The sequence below is a fragment of the Carcharodon carcharias genome, chromosome 1 (assembly GCF_017639515.1).
Source record: "Carcharodon carcharias isolate sCarCar2 chromosome 1, sCarCar2.pri, whole genome shotgun sequence".
NCBI lineage: Eukaryota > Metazoa > Chordata > Chondrichthyes > Lamniformes > Lamnidae > Carcharodon > Carcharodon carcharias.
This window is the reverse complement of record NC_054467.1, coordinates 10386193-10412490: the sequence shown is the minus strand read 5'-3', so window position 1 is coordinate 10412490 and position 26298 is coordinate 10386193. Positions and strand designations below refer to the sequence as shown.

Sequence of the window (26298 nt, the reverse complement as noted above, 5' to 3'; positions counted from 1 at the left end):
AAATATGGTGCCCGGTTTACTGAAAGCCCGAGGCGATGGTGGGGTGGGCAGACGAGAAGACAAATCCAGCGACTCGGTGTGCTTGCCGGGCATGCATGATTAATGAGGCGGGATTGGGATGATACAAAGTGAAAAGCCTCCATTGCGGCTGGCGGGTAAAACACCCCTTTTCCTGCCCACTACTGCACTTAGTGCAAATCTGGGACGATTCCACCCAATGACTCTGGATCCATAGCAGCTGCAATTTTTTTGCCCCTCGAAAATGCCTCTTCCTCATCTCAATGAAATAGATGGCTATAAATTCATCCTGAGTGAAAGCAAATAGCAGGCCAGAGCGAACCAGCAGCTCAGTTTGCATTGCTGCCGATTATTTATTTCCACAGACTTGTTTCAGATGTTAGTGTTAAGTCAGATACGGAGAGAAAATGTGCGTCTGGTCTCTTGGCATTGGGTTGCAACCCATGTCCAAGAAGGGCAGTTGCAAACTTCACCGCACTTGCTAGCGTATCCCTGTCAGAGAGAATGTAACAGCATTGATAGTCAGGGAAAAGGGTAGTGCCTGATTGGGTATGCAGGTGAATAATGCATTGTACCAAACATGTAGGATCTATGTCCTTGATTCCCAACATACCAGAACAAGGAAACAGTGCCTTGAAAATAATTTTCAGAGCTCCTTTTACTCCTTTGTAAATGGTTAGGTTGCCAGTACTTATCTTTGCCAGTTAACTGCAAGCATTTCTCTGCTTGAAGGTCATTCACTTTAGAGGGAGAATGGGGGGTGGGGGGTGGAGCAAGAGAGTAGGCTGATTGGAAGTGGAAAGAAGCTTTAGCTGCGCTTTTGAACACCAAGTGAAAAAGACAACACAAGGCAATAAAGGCAAACTTGCCAAAGCAGAGGAGCAAATAAAAATGTATAAAGAACACAACTGGGGTACTTGAATCATTACAATAGATTTTGGCTCACTACTCAGGCATAAGACTGCATTGAAGATAGACGCCAGCTACACGGATCATTTGGGTCTTTATTGAAATCTATAGAAACTAAAATAAGTTGGGAGTCTTAACTGGTTAGGTCAGTGAGGAAAGTGGGATGTGGGTGTTTCTATAATTGGCAACGGATCCATAGCACCAGTTTTACATTAGACACTGAGGCCTGAGTTTTCGCTCCTAAGGTGGGTGCGCAGACTCGGGAGAATTCCCGGTTTCCCGAACCCGACTCCTGAGAAAGTGCTCTGGAAATTTGGATCTTCATTTGTGAGGCGAGGGGGGGGTGGGGGGGGGGCGGGGGGCGGGTGTGGGGTTTGGGTTGCTGAGCTTTTTGGGAGTCGTGCCTGCTGCCCTCAGGAGGAGTTTGTAGGCAGTCACAGAGGCTGCCGGGCGCAGGGGTGACAAAAGGTCACAAAAGGTCTGCCCTCCGGCACTCACCCCTCATCACCCCCCAAACTCCCCCCACACCCCATCCATGCCAACCCATGCCATCTCATGCCCCCACCCACTCCCTCATAACCCCTCATACTCTCCATGCCAACCTATGCACCCTACCCACTACCCTTTGCCCTTACTTCATCCATGCCAACTCAACCAGTATTCACCTTGGGCAGACCACAGGGCCCATGCTTAGATTCAATAAAGTTATTAAGCGTCTGTTGGTGAATTCACTATTCAAATAAAAACTCTAATTGATAAAAACATGTTCACTCCGGTTAGCTTCCTTTTTTCTCTTATTAAAACAAGCATTGTATTCATAGTCCCACTTCTAAGTCTTTATAAGCACTTTGAGCTATCAGTTGAATTATGATCTGATAGGCACTCCACTGTGATAATGATAAGTTGTGACATCAGTCATGTAGCATCGATCCTGTAATGGTAGGCCCTCAGGCTTTTGTCAACTAATTTTTTCAACACTGCAGATTTTTTCAAATATTTAAAGGGCACGAGATTTAAATGCCTTGACATTTAAATGTTCATTTGACAGCACCCTTTGAAGCTCCCTTATTAATTTACTTTTTCTTTCACGGAATGTGGGCATCTCTGGCAATGCCAAAGTCTGTTGCTGATCCCTAATTGTCCTTGAATGGCTCCCTTAGCTATTTCAAAAGTCATTTAAGAGTCAATCACATTTGTGAGGGTCTGGACTCACATGTAAACCATGTAAGGACAGCAGCTTTCCTTCCACAAAGGACATGAGTGAATCAGAAGGGTTTTTGCAACAATCGATGATAGCTTCATGGCCGACATTACTGAGACTAGTTTTCAATTCCAGATTTTATGAGTTGAATTTAAATTACACCAGCTAACATGGATTTGAACCCATGTCCCCAGAGCATTAGCCTGGGTCACTGGGTTACTTGTCTGGTGATGCTACCACTGTGCCATCATCTTCCCCCTAGTTCCAATGAGCTTGACAGCACCAATCAGTTTATCAATTTTTTACACACATTCACATCACACCTGCCCTCTCCCTAAGGTGCTCCGGGATCATATCTAAAAGGGTACCCTAACTCTCCAAAGAACCCTGGTAAGTTTAGACGTTCTCCTACCAGATCTGATGCACAGAAGTTATAATTCCAACTCCTGCCTTGCAAAAATCAGACCAGACGGAAGGCAGCTGCACATTAAACATGTGGTTTTGGGCTTTCAGTGGCGGTTTCACATAGATAGAGAGCAAGTTTAATCTTGTTAAATCAGTTAGAAAGTCATGATGTTAGAGGGATGTGGCTAGTAGTAGGACAGGATTTACAATTTTTTATATCTGGACCTAGCCCTTCCACGGGGGCAATAGAAAAGGAGGGGAAGAGGTATTAGTTACAGGTGATATGATTGGGGGATGGGTTAATTTTGTGTCGTAATATCCTATGATTAGGAGAAGATCTTAAATTCAAGGTCTCTTTTTTTAAAAATTTCAAACTGCTCAAACAAGGGCTCATCCAATAAACTATACTTTATTATCAGCTCCATAGCATTAATTATGCAATTCATATGTTAGATGCCATTAGGAGCCTTATATCTGGCAGCCATAAGCAGCATGATAGAATAACAATGATTAAAGATTTTAGTAATAAAGAAAACATAATTTCAAGTCAGCAAAAGGAAGACACGCACAAAATATTAGAAAAATGCAGTATTTAGATATCAAATGTATTGTCTTTGTTATGGCAGATGGATGGTAAATGCTCAGCTACCCAAATCCCAGAGGGAAACTTGAAGCAACTGCCATAACTATTGACAATTTGTACTTGTTTTGGGATGTGGGCTTTGAATTCAGTAAAAAGGCCACCGAGTCTTATAGGTTTCTTAGAAGCTAAGTTGAACATCTATGAATAGAATAAATTATTTTAAGCACATACGTAGATCTACAAATTACTACAGTGATAACTTCTAAATCCCCTGGTTAACCTAACTCCCAGTTACACTTTAGTTAGGGCAGCAACGAGACACATAGATTTTAAAAGACCCGGGCAAAGTAACACACAATACCCTGAACAGGCAAATTCAAAGTGAGTTTTTCTCAGCTTCAGTTCCTTGTAGACAGCAGCTTGAGGTTTAGATGCTGGAGGCTTTTCATGCTTATGTTAGATCTTAGAATTCCTACCCTTACACACAACCTTCGCTCCTTTGTATATATTTTCACCTTTGAATGCAAATTCACATTGTTTCACTATGTCTTTGGACTTTACCTCTAATGTTAAAATCTATCATTGTACCAATTTTACCAGTAATCTTTGGGAAAAATAAACACACTGTTTCTTCACTTCTCCTGGATAAATGTAATATTTCATCCCCCGCTTTTGAATTTGAGCTAGTCTGGTTTATTTAAAAATGCAAATATTCCCTTTACACCTCACATTCTGAGCATTCCCCCAAGTTTACCTACTTAACATTTCAAATGTAGCTTATCTTTTGATAGATAAAAGCCTTTAGACCAGCTGCCTTTAATTCAATTAAGTCTCTCACATACACATATAGACATGCACCCCACGATTACTCTACTTCACAATAAATCCCAAATAATATTTTGAAAATTATTATATCTTCCTGTCATCTTAAAATGGACTTTTATCTATTCCATTAATACTCTCCAGAGCGCCCAAAGGTATTTAAAAATAACTCCCACGCATTGATTAAAATATCTTTGACTGTGCCCTCCAATTTTAATTAACAAAAAAGACATTATTGCCTTGTTGGCAATGGATTTGTAGAAGGTTTCACTTAAAAATGACAATACCACATTACGACAGTGACTACATTTCAAAAATACTTCTTTGGCTGTAAAGCGCTTTAAGACATCTGATAGTTGTGAGGGGTGCCACGTCAATGCAAAGCTTCTCTTACTTATGACCACATCAAAATTTACTTAAGCATATTCTTTTTCACCTCTAACAGGCTTTTTATAATCTGTTAGCATATAAAATAAATTATCACATCATTGGTAACAGAAGATAGCCTGGAAATTATTGTTAGCTCCTGGTAACGTGGTGTTACTTCATTCATTCAGACTCAAACTGTATTATAAAACCTTCTGCACTATTCTTTTCCCCCCTGTGCTTAATGCAGATTAGATTCATTTTTAATATAAAAATGGGCTTGGAGGCCTGAACTTCTTCAGAGCTTCTGCCTAGTCCCATCAAATTGGTCAATTGAGACGAAGCTGAGAGGAGGATGTTAAGATCAACCTTGTAACAGGATGCAGTAAAAGAAAGAAAGACTCGCAATTGATGCTGTGCTTTCCATGGTCTCAAGATATCCCATGGTGCATTACATCCAGCAGTTTTGAACTGAAGTCACTGTTGGAATATAAGGAACGCAGCCAATTTCACACAGCAATAGCCCAAAAGCAGCAATGTGATGATGATCAGCTAATCTGTTTTTCATGTATTGCCAACTGAGGGATAAACAGTGTTCCTAAGATATTGGGCAGCTCTCCCTTTCTGTCCTTTGAAATACGGTGGGATCTCATTTATGTCTAAGTGAGAGGGCAGGTGCAGTCTTGGTTTAACATCTCATTGAACTTAGGCCCTTGACTGGATGCTCAAGAATGGCACTGCCAACCCTCCAACCATCCACCAAACTCCCCACTGGCAGGAGGTCTTATAACTCAATAGGTAGCACCCTTGCCCCTGACCCAGAGGTTCTGCGTTCAAGTCCTACTCCAGAACTTGTTGGCCATCGAAGGAACATACATATATGCACGCCTAATCCTTCCAGCACTTCCCCACTATTCTCCAAAAGGGAAAAAGGTAACTATGAAAATACAAAACAAGCAAACAAACCCCCCAACATGCAATTGGTGCACTGCCTCTAGGGACACAACTAACAGCTTGCTGACATCTTGAAAAAGCTGGAGACTGATTTGTTGTGGCCCTGCTAACCTCATTAGGTGGGTGAGGCCCCCACCTTTACTGACGTACTAACCTGATGCCGGTATCTCTCCAACACCCAGATCACTGAATGGAAAGGAAACAGGAGCAGTAGGAATTCCCATGGGCGGTGAAGTCCCACTTGCCCACCTCCTTCCAGATATCAGGTTATGAATGTGAATTTTCCACTTTTCCTTTGCCTCACCAGAATTCTCCCATCCATGCCTTCCAGCTGGAGTAGAGCCAACATTTCTGGGACTTCCAATTTTCTACCTCCCAGTGCCAGTCCTCTCCCAAGCATTTCAATCTCACTTCAGGCCCCAAAGAGGTCAGGCCACTGGATGCTTTTTAATCTCATCTTGCTCTCCAGCTACGCCTTGGACTTTTAGCTGACAATTTTGTATTAGAGGAAGATTTGGATCAATAGCAATGAAGTTTGGATGGGTCATTACTTAGAATTTAGTATGTGCTTTCATGAACTCAGGACATTCCAAGAAGCTTTCCAACTAATGAAGTACTTTTGAAGTGTAATCACCGTTATAATGTAGGAAACACAGCAGCCTCCTTGCACACGTGGTTCTAATCACTGAAATAAGTATTCTGCTTAGCATGTTACTCTGACGTCCTTATTTGCCTCCTCTCAAGGTGGAAGAGCCTAAGTTGTTCATACTTTTATCAGTCAGTTTTTGACATTGGATAATGGCTTTGGGACCTTTCTCTGCACATTTCTCAAGGGCTGATTTCCTTAGCGTCTCGATGAGAGTGTAGTAATCAGGAGCAGGCTCGATTTTAACACAATATATTTCCTGCATGATGCCCTCCCACTAATCATGAACAATCAATAAGCCATTATGTGAATGTGAAAAAGTTAAATGCTGCTAAAGACAAAGCATTACTTTCCAACCAATGCATAAATAGATGTAGTCTTTTTTTTCTCTTCAGTGAGCCTTGTTGTATTTACCGATTGGATTGGAATCGTAGTCTGGAATTTTCCATGCCCGTTGGTGGTAGGCATGTTTGGCAGCATGAGCGGACAATATGGCAAGAAGGCCAAAAGTCGGTTTCACAATGCCGTGAAACCAGTTTGCAATTGTCCGCTCTGCCCATCGATGGTGGGCTGCATTTCCTGCCATTACACGTCAGCAACTTCGTTGTAATATATCTGCATAAGCCCAGCTCGCCGGAATCATCCCCCCGACGCTGGATCACCCGAGCAGCTGTGTTTCATGACTATACGCAAGCCACTTGAATCTGGTGAGCTGGACTTCGTTCAGGACCTTGAGGTTTATTTGCCTACCTGGCTTTGGGCAGCATTCAGGGTCATCAGCGCCAGGCTTCGCAGGCAGCACCACAGCTCTTTTAGGGGGGGCTCATGGGCAGGTCTCTACCTACCAGACCAGCCGTGAGGTGGAGGTGGCTTTTCAACGGCTGTGGGGCTAAGGCTTGCTTGGGGAAGGGAAGAGGCTGCAGGGTGAGGGCTGCACTGGGGAATGGGGGTAACCCAGGGTGTGTGTGTGAGGGCACAAGTTAATCTGTGCAAGCGACCTCAAGATGGTGAGGGCTGAGGAGGCAGTCTCCAGAGGAGATGAGGCCAGATGGAGATATGAGGGTGTGTGTGAGAGAGTGAGTGGTGATGCCCTTTGAGCTGGCATTGAGTGAGATGCCCGTGAATGTTTGCTGGGCTTGAGGGTGTGAGTTTAGAGTGATGAGATGGTTGCCTTACTCTGGTGGCACAGATGAGATCATTAACCCTGTTTCCACATTGGATGACCAACCTCTTCTGTGCAGTATTGGCACCCACCACCTCTGCTATCTCCTACCAAGCCGGAGTGGTGGGATTGCTGGACTTCCCGCGGCCAGAGCCTGGGTAGAGGATATCATGGTGGATCTCCACGGCATCCAAAAGGCTTTCCAGGGACATGGCGCTGAAGCTGGGGTGTCTTCAGTCTGCTTGCCTCTTGGGGCCATGTCTTCTGCGCAGCAGCGCTGGGCTGAAAGCACAGGGAGGCGTGCACGTGGCTGCACTTTAAATATGACACTCGGCGTGAGGAAGTGGACAGGGTAACACCGTGACAGGCAAATGAGAACCCGCCTGCCTTTCGAATGGAGTGTTTCCCGGGAATGCATAATTAATGAGGCGGGATTGGGATGACACAGCGTGAAAAGCCACTGTTGTGGCCGGCAAGTAAAATGTTCTTTCTCCCACCCGCTACTGCACTTAGTGCAAATCTGGGATGATTCCGTCCTTAGACTTAAACATCTAGAGACACATAAGGCAGACAAAACACATGCTCATGGCTATTTTCAGTAGCTGGCTTTTCCTGGAACAGGTTGCCAGCCTGAAGCTAGAGGCTGTATTGTGAGAAGCACCACTCCACATCAAGCATGGCTAACCAGGAGACTCTCTTGCTCTTACCACCTGTCATAGGTATGTCGGACAGTTTTGCTGGTTGATAATAACATGGCCAAACAGGTGGATTAACGCACTGTTCATGGCCGTCAGTTAAGTCTTGGAGTGGGGCCTGAATCCAGAGCTTCTGGCTCAGAGCTAGTGACACTCCCCACTGCATCACAAGACCTCCCTGGATCGAACTCTTCCTCTCCTCATTTTAAGATCAAATAATCCCAATTTTAATCCCTTGCGTTACAGGAATTGGACAGAAGTTGGGGGTTAGATTCAGGGGAACGACCCATACCTCTCCATTCACTGCTATTTTAATTTCTGGCTTTCAGGAAAAGTCCGAGGGGCTCATGACAGGCAAACGAGGGCTTGTTCAGTATGCAAATATGAGGGACCTATATAAAAAAAGAAAAGGCTTGCATTTATATTGGACCTCTCATGATCTTAGACTGCCTCAAAATGCTCTACCATGAAGGAAGTACTTTTAAGTTGCAACTGCTTTAGTCGTGTCAGAAACATGGAAGCCAAATTGTGCACAGCAAGCTCCAACAATCAGCAATGAGCTTAATGACTAGATAGCCTGTTTTAGGTGATGTGGATTGACAGATAAATATTAAGAAGAATACAAAACAAAAACTGAATTACCTGGAAAAACTCAGCAGGTCTGGCAGCATCGGCGGAGAAGAAAAGAGTTGACATTTCGAGTCCTCATGACCCTTCGACAGAACTTGAGTTCGAGTCCAAGAAAGAGTTGAAATATAAGCTGGTTTAAGGTGTGTGTGTGGGGGGGCGGAGAGATAGAGAGAGAGAGAGGTGGGGGGGTTGTGGTTGTAGGGACAAACAAGCAGTGATAGAAGCAGATCATCAAAAGATGTCAACGACAATAGTACAATAGAACACATAGGTGTTAAAGTTAAAGTTGGTGATATTATCTAAACGAATGTGCTAATTAAGAATGGATGGTAGGGCACTCAAGGTATAGCTCTAGTGGGGTTTTTTTTTATATATAATGGAAATAGGTGGGAAAAGGAAAATCTTTATAATTTATTGGAAAAAAAAGGAAGGGGGAAACAGAAAGGGGGTGGGGATGGGGGAGGGAGCTCACAACCTAAAGTTGTTGAATTCAATATTCAGTCCGGAAGGCTGTAAAGTACCCTGCTCTTATTTTGAATAGTGTCATAGTCACCTGAAAGGGCAGATGGAGCCTCCCTTTAACTTCGCCCATCTCCAACAATGCAGTAATCCCTCAGTACTGCAGGACTGTCAGCCTGGAGTCAGAATTATATTCTCAAACTTATGATTGAGGGGCAAGGGTGCTACCCACTGATGTGCTAACAGTAATACAGTTAGGACCCGAATGCAATTTTAACTCAAGATTGTGTGAATTGGGCACAGTGCTTGATAGCTAGTAGCATTGGAGCCAGAAGAGGCCCACGATGGTAAATCATCACGTTTTTTTTCCAGCTTTCCTTGTGGGTGTCCAGAGGAACAGCAATGCTCCTCCAGCCTCCCCACAAAGAAACCTTCCATTGGCCTGCCCAACTCTCCTCTTCCCATTCCCCTTGGCACAGGCCCCTCTGGCTTCTCTCTCACCTGCCACCTTCTTACCTAGATGCCCACGACGGCAATCCCCTGCCACTCGGAAACCTGCCTCCACCCACCCCCCCCCCCCCCACCCCATCCCCCCGGCCTTGAGTGACTCCCCTTGGGTTTCAATGGGAGTCAGCCCCTCTGACATGGAAATGAGGCCAGTTAAAAGGGGGTTGAAATCACTCCGGGTTCCCAGGCTGTATGGATTTGCCACTCCTGCTGCACCCCCCACCACCACCACAGACCACAACTACCACGTGTTAAGTACCTTCAGTGAGGGCCTGGGCCCTACCATGAAGGGAGGTCACCCTGGCAGGTTAATGTCAAGTGGACTTCATGCAGATGCTTGCATCTCTTTTAGCTCTAATTTCCATTTTAAAACACTCGCACCAGCTTCTGAAACAGACCAGCTTAGGTCACCCACTATGACTGCGTAACTTTCTCGAGAGAGTCTTTCTCAGCCAGTCTTGTGGCCTTTCTTTAACTGATGACTTTTACAAATACCTATCGGGAGAGAGTTGTTTTATTTTTGTTTCTGTGCGGCCGGACAGCTCTCTGACTACATTCTTCAAAATAATGACAAAGAGGCTCATTAATGAATGCTGTAAAACAATTTGCACACAAGGCCAAAAAATAGTATCCCTCACTTCTAATTGAAAAAACACTAATTTAGCAATATAATTTCTGTTTACAATTTTTTAAGAAGTACTTGCGGTAAACTATCCTGTCTGGTATAATGGATGGCTGAATTTTCCTGTGAGCTTTAGGATCCTGATGTCAGGAACAAATAGAGGCCCCAATCCTGCACTTGCCAACAACAGGACCAGCTCAGCGATCCTCCGCTCTGGCCTGCCAGTGCACTCACCAGCCTATTAAGGATGGCAGGTGTGCCCCCAGTGCTGCCAGCCCAATGAAAAGGCCAGCGTCTCTGGAACCTCGGCAGCCTCGCCAGGAGAGGTGGGCGCCTGTGAGCCAGGTCAGAGACCTCAAAGGCACCAAAACATGGAGGCACCTTCGGAGGCATGCATTTAAATAAAATGTTCGGAAGGAGGAACGGGTAGGTTCCTCAGAATGAAGGGAAAATCCCTTTGGGCGCCATTGCCTGCATGGCGGGTGTAGCCTTCCTGTCAGCACCTCCATCGTTGGGACATGAAACCTCTGGCTCTGATGGGCCCACACCCCACCCCCACTGCCCCCGGCCTGCTGCATTGAGCTGGCAGCCTCCAGACGCGGCGAGGGCTGCTCCACAGCTGGCAAAGGACCCTAGAGGTTGCAAAATCAACCCCGATTGGGGCCTTACCTACGGTAATTGGCTGCCCGTCTCCGCTGAGTGGGCCACCAAGTTGCACCACAGACTGCCCCTGAGGAAGTTTCCCAATACTGGCAATGTGTCAGGGAGTTGCAGCCATCCTCTATTTTCACAGTGTCCCTACATCCCCCACCCCATCCCCAACACCCCCACCCCCCACCCCCAGCCTGCCTATGGGGCTTGAAAAATTCAACTTTTCAAGTTGAACATTAAGCAGAGTCACGTAGCATTTAAGAGCATAGAAATAGGCCACTCAGTATCTATAAATTGTTAATGATCCACACGTGCTTCATCCTCCCTTACTTCATTAACACATGCCTGCATGCGTGCAGTCACAAGACGACTCACTGAGCTTGCTGCCATGTTGGACAAAGTAGTGTTCTTAATTGACACTTCTATCACTGAACTCACTGCCCTCCATCAGCACACTGCACTGTGAGTCCAATAAAAATCACCAATAGGCTGCAGTACAGCAGTTCTCAAGCTTTGGCAGTCCAGGCCTAACTCCTTGACATTTCCCACAAAGAAGGTGAAGAGTAATGACATGAAATATCACCACCGTTACATTCCCATCCCAAGTTGCACTTTAGCCAAAATTGGACATATACTGTCGGATGCTTGATCACCCACCCAATGCCATCGCCACGGGAGCATCATCATCGCCACAATGACCGCAGTGATTCGACGAGAAACCCAACCCCATCACCCTCAGGGAAACATTTCAGGTGTTGACCTTTCACGGATGTTTTGTAGTTTTACTTCAGGGAGTTACCTTATCAGAAGCTGCCTCTTTCAATGTGTTAATAGGCTCCCGATCTGAAAGACAACAGAGATCTCCTAAACCAATTGGTTGATGGAATCTGGAGAATGCTGGTCCTGGGCATTTCTGAGTTCTTTCAATTTTTCATTGTAGTTCACCATTTCTGAATTCAAACCATTGGTTATTGTGATACTTGGGTCAGTACACTTGTGGATGGCTTAACTGTTTTGGAGATCTGTTACAAAAATGAGCGATCCGGTGACATTTTGGACTGGGCAGGTTGTAACAGATTAGGAAACCACTGCAAGTTAACAAAAACAGATCCATGCACACACCCCGCACATTTTCTCTCCCCCACCTCAATACACATGCGTTCCCTCCCACCCACAGACACACACAAACGCATTCACTCACAACCCATGCTCACAACCCGCACATACACCGATCAATTAACAAGATGCTGAACACTTAACTTTTAATCATGTAATGTTTCATCATGGGTGTTAGCTGTGGCTTAACATTAGCAACCATGCCTTTGAGGCAAAAGGTGGTGAGTTTAGACTTTAGCACAAAAATAAAAGTTGCCACTTCAGTGCAGCACTGAGGGAGCACTGAGTGTCAGCGGTGCTCTCTTTTGGATGAAACAAAAGATTGCATGGTAGTATTTTGAAGGAGATCGGGGGAATTCTCTCCTGTACCCTGAGCAACATTTAGACCTCAATCAAAATCACAAACAGATTATCTGGTCACTATCACATTGATGTTCGTGGGATCTTACTATACGCAAATTGGATGCTAATTTCTTACATTACTACAGAGGTAACACTTCAAAGAAAAGAATTTCATTGGCTGACAACATCCTGTGGTCATGAAAGGTGCAATATAAATGTGAGTCTTTCTCTCTCAGTTTTTTAATGTAGGGGAGGCTAGATTTATAAAACACACAACTTGTTAAAAGCTCCATTTAGCAATTAGTGAGCAGGCATTTAATGTATCGCGTACAGAAACTGGCAAAAAGAATAATTTACAGTTGTCAGAAAATTTGTTTGAGTGAAGCTATTGAAGTCGAAATCCACACACGCATGACATCCACTGTAGTTGGTTTTGAGATCCACATCATTACTGAATGGAAGGAGCTCTGTACAGGGTGAGTAAATAGAACCCTGTGGCCTGGTCACTGAGATTATACACATCAGGAAGTTCTCAAAATTTGACCCGTATCTTGAATGCATTAATGTTTTTATACTTATGCAAGTGTAAGGAGCCATGCAAAGCATCTACTCGTGGGGGAATATTGTGCGTTCCATAGAGCAGTTTGTAAATGAAGCTAACCCCCATTATTAATTGGCTCTTAAACCGAGCACTAAGGTAGATAGTCAACGAAAAAGCTTTTGGAACATGTAACTGGGACTGTGTTCATCTGCAGCAAAGTCCCCCTCGAGAGGCTTGTGTACATAATCTAGGCACAAACTCCAATTCAATACTGAGTGAGAGTTGCAGATGGAAAGTTATGAGGACACTCACTTGAATTCCTGATCTGAGCTCCCAGACATGCAGCAAAGATTTGCAGTGTTCAAAAAATCACCCCATTGTATTTCAGCGAAAAGTATAATTACTGCTGTTTGAGAAAGATTTATTGATTTAAGAGGGCCCATTTGTCTAAAACAATCGCTCTTCCATGGAAAAAGTTTAATGTAGTTTTCTTCATCTTAAATCTGCCTTTGTTTTACTTTGTGTTCTTTCTGCATTCTACGTGCTTTCAGAACACTGTCCTTAATTTCTGCTGGTCGGCCCTCAGTGGGTAGCGTTCTTACATCTGAGTTAGAAGGTTATGGTGTCAAATGTCACTCCAGGGATTTGAACATATTCCAGGCTGACATTTTGGTGCAGCGCTGAGGGAATGCTTTCTTTTGAATGAGACAGTAAACCTGATCTACCTTCTCGCGTGTGTGTAAAATATCCCATGGCATTATTTGAAGAAGAGGAAGAGTGTTCTGCAACTTGTCCTGACCAATATTTATCCCTTAATCAACCTGACAGGTTATCTAGTCAGTACCACATTGCTGTTTGTGCACAATTTGGTTGCCACACTCCCTGCTTTACACAGTGACTCCTCATGCTCCAGGTACCTTTCCCTAAGAGGGCGTTTGTGACCATGAACTTCCATTCTCCGTGATTATGCTTGGTATGGTATTGCCTTCTGCAATATGGCTGACCAGGACACTCTCCCACTCTTACCACCAGGCATATTAGTAGGATTTACAGACCTGTTTGGCCACATTATGAACACACCTTCCAAGGCCATCAAGACCTGAAGTGAGACTTGAACCCAGAGCTTCTGAGCTGAGGAAGGGACACTACCACTGCACCACACAGCAACTACACTTCAAAAAGTACTTCATTGGTGGTAAAGTGCTTTGGAATGGCATAAAAGGTGATATATAAGTGCAAATCTTTTACTTTCTTGAACATAACTACATTTGTGTACATTGTAGAGATAACTTAGCATTCAAAGTTTACTATGGGATATTCCAGTTCTGCATAATTCGTTACTGCCCTGGAAAGTGCATTCACTGACAAAGCTACCAGGGGAATAATACTCAATACTTATTAATCAGCTCATGAGTTCAATCCATCATAAGCATACATGTACATACATGCGTGTGCACACAAACACACAATGTACATATACACCAAAGCATGGATGTACATGCAGTGATTGACAAAGCAATTTTTTCATTACGTTTCTGTCAAGCCATACTACATTTTGAGGAGATGTGGAAAATATTTCCAGGGAACCTTGTCCCATTGGAAACAAGGGAGCTTCAAATGGGGGCATCAGAATTGCCTGAATAAAGAGGTTTTGAGTACTCTTCAAACTGATTGGGAGAGTCACATTTATCAATGTGATGGAAAATGATATTGCATATGACTCCCATTGCTTACTCAGTCACTTTGGGAATAGAATCTTACAGAATTCACAGGTAAACACAAGTTACTCAAGCCCAGTTTAGTGGCGTTTTGTTTGGACAATATAATCTCTGATGATCTGCATTGCTGTCAAGTACCTCTGATTTCACCCTCCCTACCTAAAGACACGAGATATTAAAGTATGTTGTTTTCTACAGTTCACTGCTGATTACCTCAGTAGTGGTAGGAATGATTGCACTATGGCTTGGGGATGCAATCTAAAGTCTAAATTAATTGAAAGGCTTAGCTATTCATTAAAGTGAATACAGAAAGATCCCAGAGGAGGATGATACTTTTACTGCCACTGAAATTAATAGAGGAAAATTGTGCCAGATTCTGTAAGAGACGTGGAATCTTCCCTGCTGTGTTTTCATTATACTGTCCCCCTTTGGGAGATGTTTAACACCCAGATGGTGAAAATAAAAATCTACCCAGGGTGGTTTTGGTTTGATTTAAACAGGAGCAAGAGCCAGGCAGGGATTTCAGGGAGGGTGAATGAACAACACATTTCCACCCCCATTCCCTTCTGCCACCCTCCCCACCCTGAACTCAGGCAGTATGAGACTTGGGTGATTATAACTCCAGGTACATGTGTATGCAGCCGTTCAGCTGCCTACTGGAAAAAGATGGGAAGCAGGAAATTGGCTAGTGACCTGGATCTGAGCAGCCTCCAGAACCGAACGAACGGTTCCTGACAATGGGGTGAGATGTGGACAGCCTTTAGGAGGATCTCAGGGGAGGGGATGCCCAAGGCTGGTGAGACTAAACTTCCCTTTGTTGGGCTCAGAGCTGCCTTCATGTACCTCTAGAGTGTCACAGAGAAAGATTTTTCTAAAAAAAAAAGGTTAAATGGCCTCTTCTGATTCTTTGTGCTATCTTCAACTACTCAGAAAACCACAAAGACTTGCCCTCTCAGGAAACCAATTAAAATTATGTTATTGGACCATAGTCTGTATACTTAAAGAAACAACTTGTCTGGCTTCAGCCAGATCTCTTTGCAACTGTTCAGAAGAGTGTGTCAATATTCCAGACACTGGGATTGATGTGATTAAGTTGATTTTAACCATTGGCTGGCAAAATTAAGATACAAGGATTCATGCAATCAAGACATTATTTCATGTCAGATTGACTTCAATAACTGGGATCAATCTGCTTGTGTCTGAAGCACTTGGCTTTACACTGGAGCATGGAAATTTGAAGAACTGCATCTTCAGATTTTTTTTAATGCATTCATGTGGAATGTGGGTGTCGCTGGCTAGGCCAGCATTGATTACCCATCCCTAACTGTCCTTGAGAAGGTGGTGGTGAGCTGCCTTCTTGAACCACTGCAAAGGTGTAGGTACACCCACAGTGCTGTTAGGGAGGGAGTTCCAAGATTTTGACCTAGTGACAGTGAAGGAACGGTGATATATTTCCAAGGTGTGTGATTTGGAGGGGAATTTTAGGTGGTGGTGTTCCTGTGTGTCTGCTGCCCTTGTCCTTCTAGATGGTAGCGGTCGTGAGTTTGGAAGGTGCTGTGTAAGGAGTCTTGGCGAGTTGCTGCAGTGCATCTTGTAGATGGTACATACTGCTGCTGCTGTATGACGGTGGTGGACGAAGTGAATGTTTGTGGAAGGGGTGCCAATCAAATGGGCCCCTTTGTCCTGGATAGTGTCAAGCTCCTTGAGTGTTGTTGGAGCTGCACTCAATCTGGCAAGTGGAGAGTATTCCATCACACACCTGATTTGTGCCTTGTAGATGTCGGACAGGTTTCAGGGAGTTAGGAAGTGAGTTACTCGTCAGACTTCCTAGCCTCTGACCTGCTCCTGCAGCCACAGTATTTTTATAGCTGGTCTAATTCAGTTTCTGGTCAATGGTAACCCCCAGAATGTTGAAAGTGGAGGATTCAGTGATGGTAATACGGTTGAATGTCAAGGGATGATGGTTAGATTCTCTCTTGTTGGAGATGGTCATTGCCTGGCATTTGTGTGGTGCAAATGTTACTTGCCACTTGTCAGCCCAAGCCTGGATATTGTCCAGGTCTTGCTGCATTTGGACATAGACTGCTTCAGCATCTGAGGAGTCACAAATGGTGCTGAAGATTGTGCAATCAACAGCGAACATCCCCACTTCTGACCTTATGATGGAAGGAGGATCATTGATGAAGCAGCTGAAGATGTTTGGGCCTAGGACACCACCCTGAGGAACTCCTGCAGTGATGTCTTGGAAATGAGATGATTGATCTCCAACAACTACAACCATCTTCCTTTGTACTAGGTATCTCTCCAGCCAGTGCAGAGTTTTCCCCCGGAATCCCATTGATTCCAGTTTTGCTAGGGCTCCCTTGATGCCACACTCGATCAAATGCTGCTTTGATGTCAAGGCCAGGCACTCTCACCTCATCTCACTTTCACCTCAGATTGTCACACAAAGGCAGCATCCTGGGAAGGAGAAAGCAGTAGTAGCCCTTGCGTCCGCACATGATGACCTATGATGCCCCACGACAACTGACAATGCATTGCTCAAAAAGCAGTGCATTCCCATCTGAAGAATCACAACAGATGAGCAGAAGATGTGAGTCATTGGCAAGGATGCAAAGCCTAAGAGAGAGAGAGATTAACTGTGGTTGGGCAGGTTTACATTGACCTTTATCTGGTAGAAGGTTGTTCACAATGTACAATTTATTTTAAAAATGCTTAAAAAAATGTTATATTTGCAAGTTTGCAAAAGCAAACGCCGAATATTCCAGGAAGAATTTTAAGAAATATAAGTACAACAGCTAAAAAGAGAATTAGAATGTGACTTATATTCCAGCCTGAAATATACATAACTTTTATGGTACCATTATACGCTTTCATTAATTGAACCTGCAGGTAATTTGCTGTAATTATAGTTTTATACAACCATTAGTGGAATTTGACCTTCATTCCTTCTTCCTGGGGCTCAAATTTAAATGGATGTGTGATCATTTCTCCTCAGAATTGCTCCTTCAAGTCATTAATGGTGATCATTTATGCAGTCACCTATTGTTCGTTAGCCTCTTGGACTTACTGTAAAATGTTTTTCATTGTGGTTGGTGGGCCTATGGATGGTAATGAGTCCCATTGGGTGCTCTCCAACATAACCTTGCTAATTAATGTAGAATCTATTCAGATTCGTGAGTTCAGAAATATTGGATGACTATTGTAGAATGCAAGAACAAAAAGGGAATACTTTTCTTTTATAGCCTCATATATCACAAACTGCATTACAGCCAGTGTAGCATGTTTGATGCGTAACCACTGTCGTGCCATGGAAAATTTGTGCCAGGTCCGATGAACAGTGATAGAATAATCGGTGTTTTGACTGAGGGAGAAATATTGGCAACCACACCTCCCAAGCTCTACTTTGAGTAGTGCTGTGGGATCTTTTGCATCCACCTGAGACAGCAGGTCAGCCCCTGGTTTAATGTCTCCTCTAACATTGCAGCACTTCAATGGAGTGTTAGTGAGATGTTGAAGTCTCTGGAGTGGGACATGAACCCACAGAACGAGTAGCTCAGAGGTAAGGTACTATCAACTGACCCATATTCGTGTCCTCCAGACGCATCCCACTTCTCTTCCTATCCCTTCCCTAGTCCCTATTTTCCAAGTCCGGTCTCAGGTGCAAGGTAAGATGGCACATGTTATAGATGTTTGACTAAGGTTTTTCACAATAGCATCTTTTGACTTTAACAGGGGCAATTTTTGATGAATCTGCCAAGAAGGATGATGAAGTGTTTCGACTTGCAGTAACTGACCTCAACACGAATGAGGAAATTTTACAGACAGAGAAAATTACATTTTCTGTGACATTTGTGGACAGCAACAACCCTTTTCAGGTTGTCCAGGAAGGTAGGAATCAAATGCCAGATGTTTGGCTCAGCTTAAATTTATCTTGTAATTATTTACGTTAATGTTGCATTGCTGCTCCTGGTTGTCGTTGCAATAAATAAGATGTGATTTCTTTTTGTCTCAGAATTCCAGTTGAAAAATGCTGATCCTTCAGTTATTGAATTGATTTGCATAATAAACTAAAGCATTTGGCTCATTTCTCTATTCAAGCTTCAGTAAGATGCATTAGAAGTGTATCCTTCCGAAGACCCTCAGGGCTGTTTTTGATCAACTGCACCCAGCTTTGCAGTAGAATTGGTGGAAGAAAGGAGAGAACTTTGAACACAACTCACCCAAAAGTGAACTGACCAGATTAGATAGGAATCCCTGTTTGTGTTCTAACCAGTTTTGCACTCCTTTAATCTCGATTGGATGTAAAATCAATTAGGGGGCCACGAATTAAGCATTAATCCAATTGCTTTAGTTTCTTCCGGGTGAGTTAGGTTAAAATGGCTTCTGAATCATTGCGATTTGTTCTCCAGTTGTGTTGGTGCTTCTAAACTGGACAGTGACTTATGTTACACCACATCTCTCAGCTGAGATGGTGTGGTTTTTTACTTAAAAAAATCTTCATACCTTGACAGCAGTAACGTGAAGAAAGATTTCCAATTGCCAAGAGTATTACAAATAAAATATGACAGAATGAGATACATTTATTTCGAGGTATCACCTGTAATGAATACCCCAATTCCATTGGTGTTCTCTTGTACATTTGCAATGCCAATTTCACCCATGAAAGTGTAAGTTGAAGATCCCTCCCCACCCACTCCTACCTCCAACCTTTCATTACGTGACCATTGATTTAATGTGATTTTGGTGAATCAAATTCTGTCACTCTGAGATTGTGTGACTTTTGCTGAGATTTTGGAGATTAGCGGTGCAACGGGTGCAGGCTTGAGAGGGAGGTGATGGCATCTTGGCACTTCTCCGAGGAACTGAGCACAATTTTAAAAGCCTACTTTACTGGAACTCTTCTGTCCCTTGCCTGCTGGTTGTAGCTGGTTTGGGTTAGACACAGGAAGTCATCGATGCTCCCCACAGGCTCCCCCTCCATCCCAAGCTCAGGCCTCAGATTAGAACGGCAGATCAGAGTTAGGGGATGTAGTGTGAAACATGTGCTCATGACAGCAGAATCCAAAAGCGAATTGGTCTAAAATTGGAATTGGATGGCCTGTTTCCCTCCCTGCTATGTGGATGCTGAGGAACAATTGCTGTTTCCTGGACTACGATGGATAGATTTTTGTTAACGGTAACTTGAATATTGAATATTAAAGAGAGCATGTTGCCAAACATAACAGGAGCTGTTAGCATATTGGAATTTTTAACAAACTGAGCACTGAGGGTACGTGTTTGAATAACCTTCAAAGCTGGAGGAGGGTCATTTCTTCCGAGCTTACCTGCTCCACCACATAACTGAAACCTTGCTCAGGTGTGTCGGCAGGGTTTACTGCTGCAGTTCAGCCAAAATTACGCAAGCGGCACGGCAGAACCCTGTTGAAAATTCTCCACCCCACCCCCCCCCCCCTGGCCCCGCCCCCAGTTTTCTGTTATTCGTTCTCGGGTTGTGAGCATCGTTTGGTAGAGCCAGCATTTATTGCCCATCCCTAGGTGGTGAGCCACCTTCTTGAGCCACTGGAGTTCATGTGGTGTGGATATTTCCACATTGTCGTTAGTTGGGGAGTTCTAGGATTTTGATTCAGTAACACTGAGCCAAGTTGACATTTTTTCGAATCAGGATTGTGTATGATTTGGAGGCGGTGGCGTTCCTTATATTATGTTAACTCGTCTCATTTCGTTATATTATATTAACTTATATTCTGTTCCATTATCTCATTTTAAACATTATCTCATTGTACTGTCCAATTTACTCTCATTATGTTATATCCGTTTTGTCATTTATTTAATGGTTATTAATAAAACAGTTTCAGGTAACGTGTTAAGTTTTTTGAAAATCTAAGTAGTCGTTGAGCCAAATGTTGAGGCTTTAAACTGGCATGCCTTGTGAGTAACTTATTCATTCACCCGTAATATCAACTGACACATGGCTCCCATACACAGGCTGGCACGTCACCTGATGGCCGACACCATCTCAGAATGGATTTCCAGCGTCCGCAGTTTTTTGTTTTTACCATCTCAGAATGTCTTGTTGAAGAAGTTGTAAGAATTGCAATTCTGCTGGTGGTTGTCTTCTCACTGAGGAGAGTGACAGCTTCCCGTTTTGTGGCGCTTCGGAAGTAACTGCGTCAATGGATTTAGAACAAGTGTGTTTTCCAACAGTGGGTCCTGCTGCCAGAAATGCCTCAGGGCATACCAGCAACCTGTCAATGATCAGCATATATGTGATACTTAACAAGGCTGTACTTCCTAATGATTTCCATAGGACGCAGCTGGGACAAATAGTCACTTAAATCTATCCCATGGGCTGCTTCTAATTATTTCACTTATGTTTTTTTACCTGATAGAGTTGGGAGAGATAAGATTACTCTTTGGGTCACAAGCCCTTTTATTAGCTTCAGCTATTTGCTGTTTTGAAAGTGATTTCTGAAGCCATGCTCTTACACTTACATTAGAGTTAACAAGGTAACAGACCTTGTTACACTCACGTCTGAGCACCCAACATCTTCAGTTGACATCCCTTCCTTCACTACTTAATTAGCTGAGTTGATCTGCTTATTTATAACTGGGCTTAACTCCCTCTGATAAGATTGAGGAATTTTGGGAAGTATTGTCCGTTCCAGAGCAACAGCACGGCTGGTTGTAACGGTTAGGTTTCCTGACCAAGAGGACTGGGGAGTCAGAGGGAAGTGACTGCCTTAGCTGTTCAAAATGGCTGAGAGCAGGGCCACGGGGTATGGACCCTGGAATGGAGTAAGCACTCTGGGAGGGGAGGAGGAAGCCTGAGAGAGGAGAATGCTCCCTGGGGAACACTCCAGTTTATTTCCATCTCCCTTACTGGGCCTGTTTTATCGCCGCTTTGGCCTGATAAGAAAGCCACCACTGCTCCTCTAACTCTCCCCATGAGCTCAGAACCTCGGGTTTGAATGGCGGAATGGGCCCTGATGACTCCATTCAGTGGGCCAGTTTGGGGCCTGAAAGAAGCGGGTAAATTCCATTTTAACAGCCCTGCTCCTTGTTTTTTTACCAGACGGCCTGGCAGGGGGCGAGTTAAAATCAAGTAAACTTAAAGCAAGATACAGAGGCTGCTGGAAATCTGAAATAATAATAGAAATTGCTGGAAAAGCTCAGCAGGCTGGCAGCATCTGCAGAGAGAGAAAGAGAGTTAACATTTCGAGTCCATTTGAATCTTCTTCAAGGCTTTTCTTCAGGCTCTGAAGAAGAGTCGCACAGGCTGGAGTTAAAATCAAACTCAGTCTGTTTTTCCCCCATCCCACAGGCGACAGGCCACAAACCCTGCACATTTCTGGGAAACATTGCAAAGCTGGTCCAGCATCCCATGGTCTGCTGTATCCAAACCTTTTGCAGGAGACTGCACAGAAATAAAACAGACTCCTTTAATCTCAAAAATACAAGAACTGTGGAAACTGAAGCCTTGTTGGTCTTGGCAGTCAATGCTGGAATCATAGATGTGTTGGCGAGTTTGATGTTATATCCCAGTGGACAAAGTCTAATTTTCTTTTCAGGCCATGCCTCTTGTGTTCTTGCCCAGATACCATAAATTTTCAGATGCTATAACACAATGGTTAGCCTGAATCTTTAAGCTGTATTTGAAGCGAAATAACTGGAAAAGATTTCCTAGAAATAGAAATTAACTGGAATGTGGCAGGGGGTCATCGTGACTTTGATCATGTATAACAGAGCAATGGTGAAACTTGTAACCGTTTTACATCGATAGATTTTTTTTTTGACTTCAGTATTACCACAGCTGTGTTTCTATTGAAGTGTATATGATTCAGATTGATGTTTAACATGGTTAAAGTGGAACTTAATGAGACAGTGTGTGCCCGTTGAACATTTTCATCTCAGTTCAGTTTGAATACTTTGTGTCCACCCTTTTCTCCAGACATGATGTAGGTGGAAAGAATTGGATGCTGAGTTGCGTTTGGTTTCCAATCCCTCCATGGCCTTGCCCCTCCCCTGTCTCTGAACCTTTTCCAGCCCTATAACCCTCTGATATATCTGCAGTCCTCCAATTGCAATTTTAATGACTCTAACGTTGACAGCGCCTGGGCCCTAAACTCTGGAAACCTCCCCGACTGTCTGGGCAGAATTTAAGGCTCCCCCCTCGCCTCACCAACACCCCTGCCGATGGGGTGGGAGGGGGCTGGGGATGAGTTTGATCAGGCAGGAAGGTGCAGGGTAGCCAGCAATGCCCACCATTCCCTGAATGACTGACTAAAAAAAAAAAAAAAATCAAGTCCCTAATTGACAGCAGGAACCCTGTTGCAGGGGCCTCTGGCTCCACGGTGACATTTAACCCCCAGTCTGGTGGAAATCCCACCCCTGAGAGCTGCTGACCTTTCAGCTGCCCATTACTGGCAGTGCCACCGGGAGTGGTGGCTGCTACCACCTCCCTGCCCCTCCAATTAGGTCCTGCAGGACGGCAAGTCTTGTGGGTGACCTTCCCACCTGGATGCCAATTGAGGTCCTCCGGTGGGCAATAATACCCACTGAAGGGCCCCATCCTGCCGCTGCTAGTATTCAACCAGCAGCACACAGGGGACTCTTCAAATGGGGAGACCAAGAAGCAAACACTGGTGAAGGCCCAAGTGTATTACCAGCAGCTGCGGGTGGCACTGTCAGTAATGGAGAGCTGATGGTCAGCAGCTCTCAGGGGTGGGATTTCCATGAGAGTGGGGGAATGCAGCAATTAAATGTCACCCGTGGAGCCAGGAACCCCTTTAACAGGGTTCCCGTTGGCAATTAGGGACTTTTTAAAAATTCATTCATGGGATGTGGACATCACTGGCTAAGCCAGCATTTATAGGCCGCCCCTAAGTCCCCTTGAGAAAGTGTTGGTGAGCCACCTCCTTGAATCACTGCAGTCAATGTGGTGTAGGGAGGGAGGGAGGGAGGGAGTTCCAGCATTCTGACCCAGCAACAGCGAAGGAATGGCAATACATTTCCAAATCAGGATGGTGAGTGGCCTGGAGGTGGTGGTGTTCCCATGTGTCTACTGTCCTTGTCCTTCTCGATGGTAGCAGTTGTGGGTTTGGAAGTGCTGTCTAATTTAATTACCTCGGGCATCCCAGAGATCAAGTTAGTGGGGGTGCCGCCAGTTTTGGTGGCAGACATTAGACCATCTGCCCAATTCCGCCCTCTACCACTCCTTCTAACCTACCTCTTTGATTAAACATTTGGCCACTTTCCCAAATATGTCCTTTCATGGCCGAATCATTTTTTAAAACATAACTCGGGTGAATCGCATTGGGATGTTTTACGACAACAAAGGTGCTATGTAAATGTAGATTTCTGCACCACGATTCATCTGATTGGAATGCTGTAAGGATTCCATTTCCCCGGTGTGTCTTATAGTTTTTTTTGCTTTGAAACAGAATGGAAGGATTATGGATGTCTTTGTGTGTTGTTAGTGGAGATTAGCACACTTTACAGTATTGAAGGTCTTTTATTTTCACTGTTTGAATGATGGATGTGCCTGGTGTTTTCTCATCACCTTGTACTAGACTTCTCCCACATTCGGCAAAGCGGACAATGTTTCAGTGAAGGCTGACTGGCAAATGAAAATGGAAAAAGTACCATTCTGTTTATTTAAGAAAAAATAGAGGAAGGACAAGCACAAAATGTATTGTTGTTCAAGTCCCTTTCTATAATTGGAAACAAATGTTTAGCATTTGAAAGCATGGAATTTTGGAGATGCATTTATGCATGGAGTTTCTTTGTCAAACAATGAATGAGCTATCGCTTAATACTGGTAATAAATTATAATTGGGTTTGTGCCAAGTACTAATCAATGATGATTAAATCCTGCTTATTGATCACAATTACAGTCTTGCCCTACTGTACTTTAAAGGTCAACAAAAATATCTCGGATGGTGATTGATTTATTTTCTGTATAAGCTGCATTTAGAAAGTCCATTAAATCTGAATGCAAGCTTTATTAAGAAGCGGCAGACCCCCATATCTTTACTGTCACCGCATCAATTGTTCTCTCCCCATCTGTGGCTGAAACCCTCATTCATCCCACGATCATCTCGAGATTATTTCATCACAGCTGAAAAGGGAGACGTGTTGCCGAAACTTTTTATCCAGCATGCATCAGGACAAACGCACGAATGCCAAATTTCAAACGATCACAATGATTTATGCTCCAACCAACCAACACCCTTTTCTTCTGTAGTATAAGTCGAAGTGACTATTTGAAATTTGGTATTCTTGTGTTTGTCCTGATGAGTACAGAATGGAAAGCTTCAGCAACATGTCTCTCTTCTCATCAATATTCAAGCTCTGTACTACCAAGCAAGGCTTTGTATTCCATTACTCTCTTAGCTGCCCTCCCATCCACCACCCTCTGTCAGCTTCTGTCTGTGCTGACACTGTAACAAGTCCCAGTTGCCCATCACTTGTGTCCTTGATGATCTGCATTTGCTTTTAGTCCCCCTAACGCCTCAAATTCAAAATTGTCATGAAAGCACAATGCGTAACTCAGGTGGAGTATTTCAGTTGAGATGCACATTGCTTTTTTTTTCTGAGCAACTTGCTTAACTTTCAGCTGAAACAAGCAATCTACAGCTGGATATGCTGATGTAACAGGTATAGGTGGGACTTTTTAGCTTTAATTGCAGTCCAAATGGAGGAAGACAATGGGAACCCACCTTAGTTACTCAAGGATCTCACCAATTTGAGTCAAGGCCTCCACTAGGAACACAATGAACAGATGGACAGTGGCACTGTTGGACTCTTGTTCAATGTGTTTCTTGATGGCTTTTAAATCAAGAGGTCTTTTAAAGTAATGTAAATAGGCAGTCTGCTTGATGCATGCAACAACCACTTTGGCAGTCTCACTTCTGACTAAGGATTTGACAATAGGCAATGGCATCGCTGCTGAGCATCAGTATCAACACATCAACTCCCACGAGTGCCTGATGGTGCAAACCTGCTGTGGTGCTGCGTTCAGTGTCACCTGGATCCCACCATCCCTGGGAAGAGCTTGGTTTCAAATCGGCATGTTTTCTCAAAATAGCTGTCAGAGGACACAGCGAGGCAGAATATGAAGGATAGCAAATATAACCTGTTTAAGAGGAGAAAATACTTAAAAGCACCCTGGAAGCTATCGCTTACAGTGAAAGTGTGAGTTACTCAGCCTTGACTCCAAGGCAACTTTTAAAATTACATTGAATCCTTATCCTTATCCAATGCGAGTGTTGGGTGGACTCGTGTCAGCAAAAGGCTGGCCCATTTGCGTCACAGTTACACTGGCTACTCATTCTGCTGTTAAGAAGGTATGACAGAGCTCTGAGCCAGGTTAGAATGTGACTCCTCCATCTGCTAACTGCTACTTTTTGTCTGATTGTAAAAGGCTGATGGGGCCTCTCTCTCTCTGTATCCTCTTCCAACCCCATGAGCCCCTGAGATCTCTGCATTCCTCCAATTCTGATTTCTTGCACAATCCAATTTTCATCGCACCGCCATTGCAAAACTATGCTTTCAGCTGCCTAGGCCCCTAAGCTCTGCAATTCCCTATCTAAACCCACACCCCTGCTCCAATGTTCTCTCCCCTTTACAGCACTTCTTAACATCTACCCCATTGCCCAAGCTTTTGGTCATCTGTCCTAATATCCCCATTGTGACTTGGTGTCATTTTTTTATTCATTTATGGGATGCAAGCATCACGAGCAAGACCAACAATTTTTTCCCCCATCCTTAATTGCCCTTGAGAAGGTGATGGTGAGCTGGTGCCTTGAATGCAACTGAGTGGTTTGTTGAGAGTCAGTCTGTTTGCTGTGGGCCTGGAGTCTCAGGTGGGCCAGACTGGATAAGGATGGCCAATTTCCTCCCCTAAAGGAAATTAATGAATGCAGTGGGCTTTTATAACAAAACAGTAG

At 44.0% G+C, this 26298-nt stretch overlaps 1 protein-coding gene across 1 annotated transcript in view; it reads left to right on the top strand.

Moving 5' to 3' along the window:
* Positions 1 to 26298, top strand: part of grid2 (glutamate receptor, ionotropic, delta 2) — a 995712-nt gene that overhangs the window by 185516 nt on the left and 783898 nt on the right. Inside the window, exon 2 of the mRNA XM_041192382.1 lies at positions 18083 to 18238. Coding sequence (XP_041048316.1) covers positions 18083 to 18238 — 156 coding nt within the window. The remainder of the gene's footprint in view (positions 1 to 18082; positions 18239 to 26298) is intronic.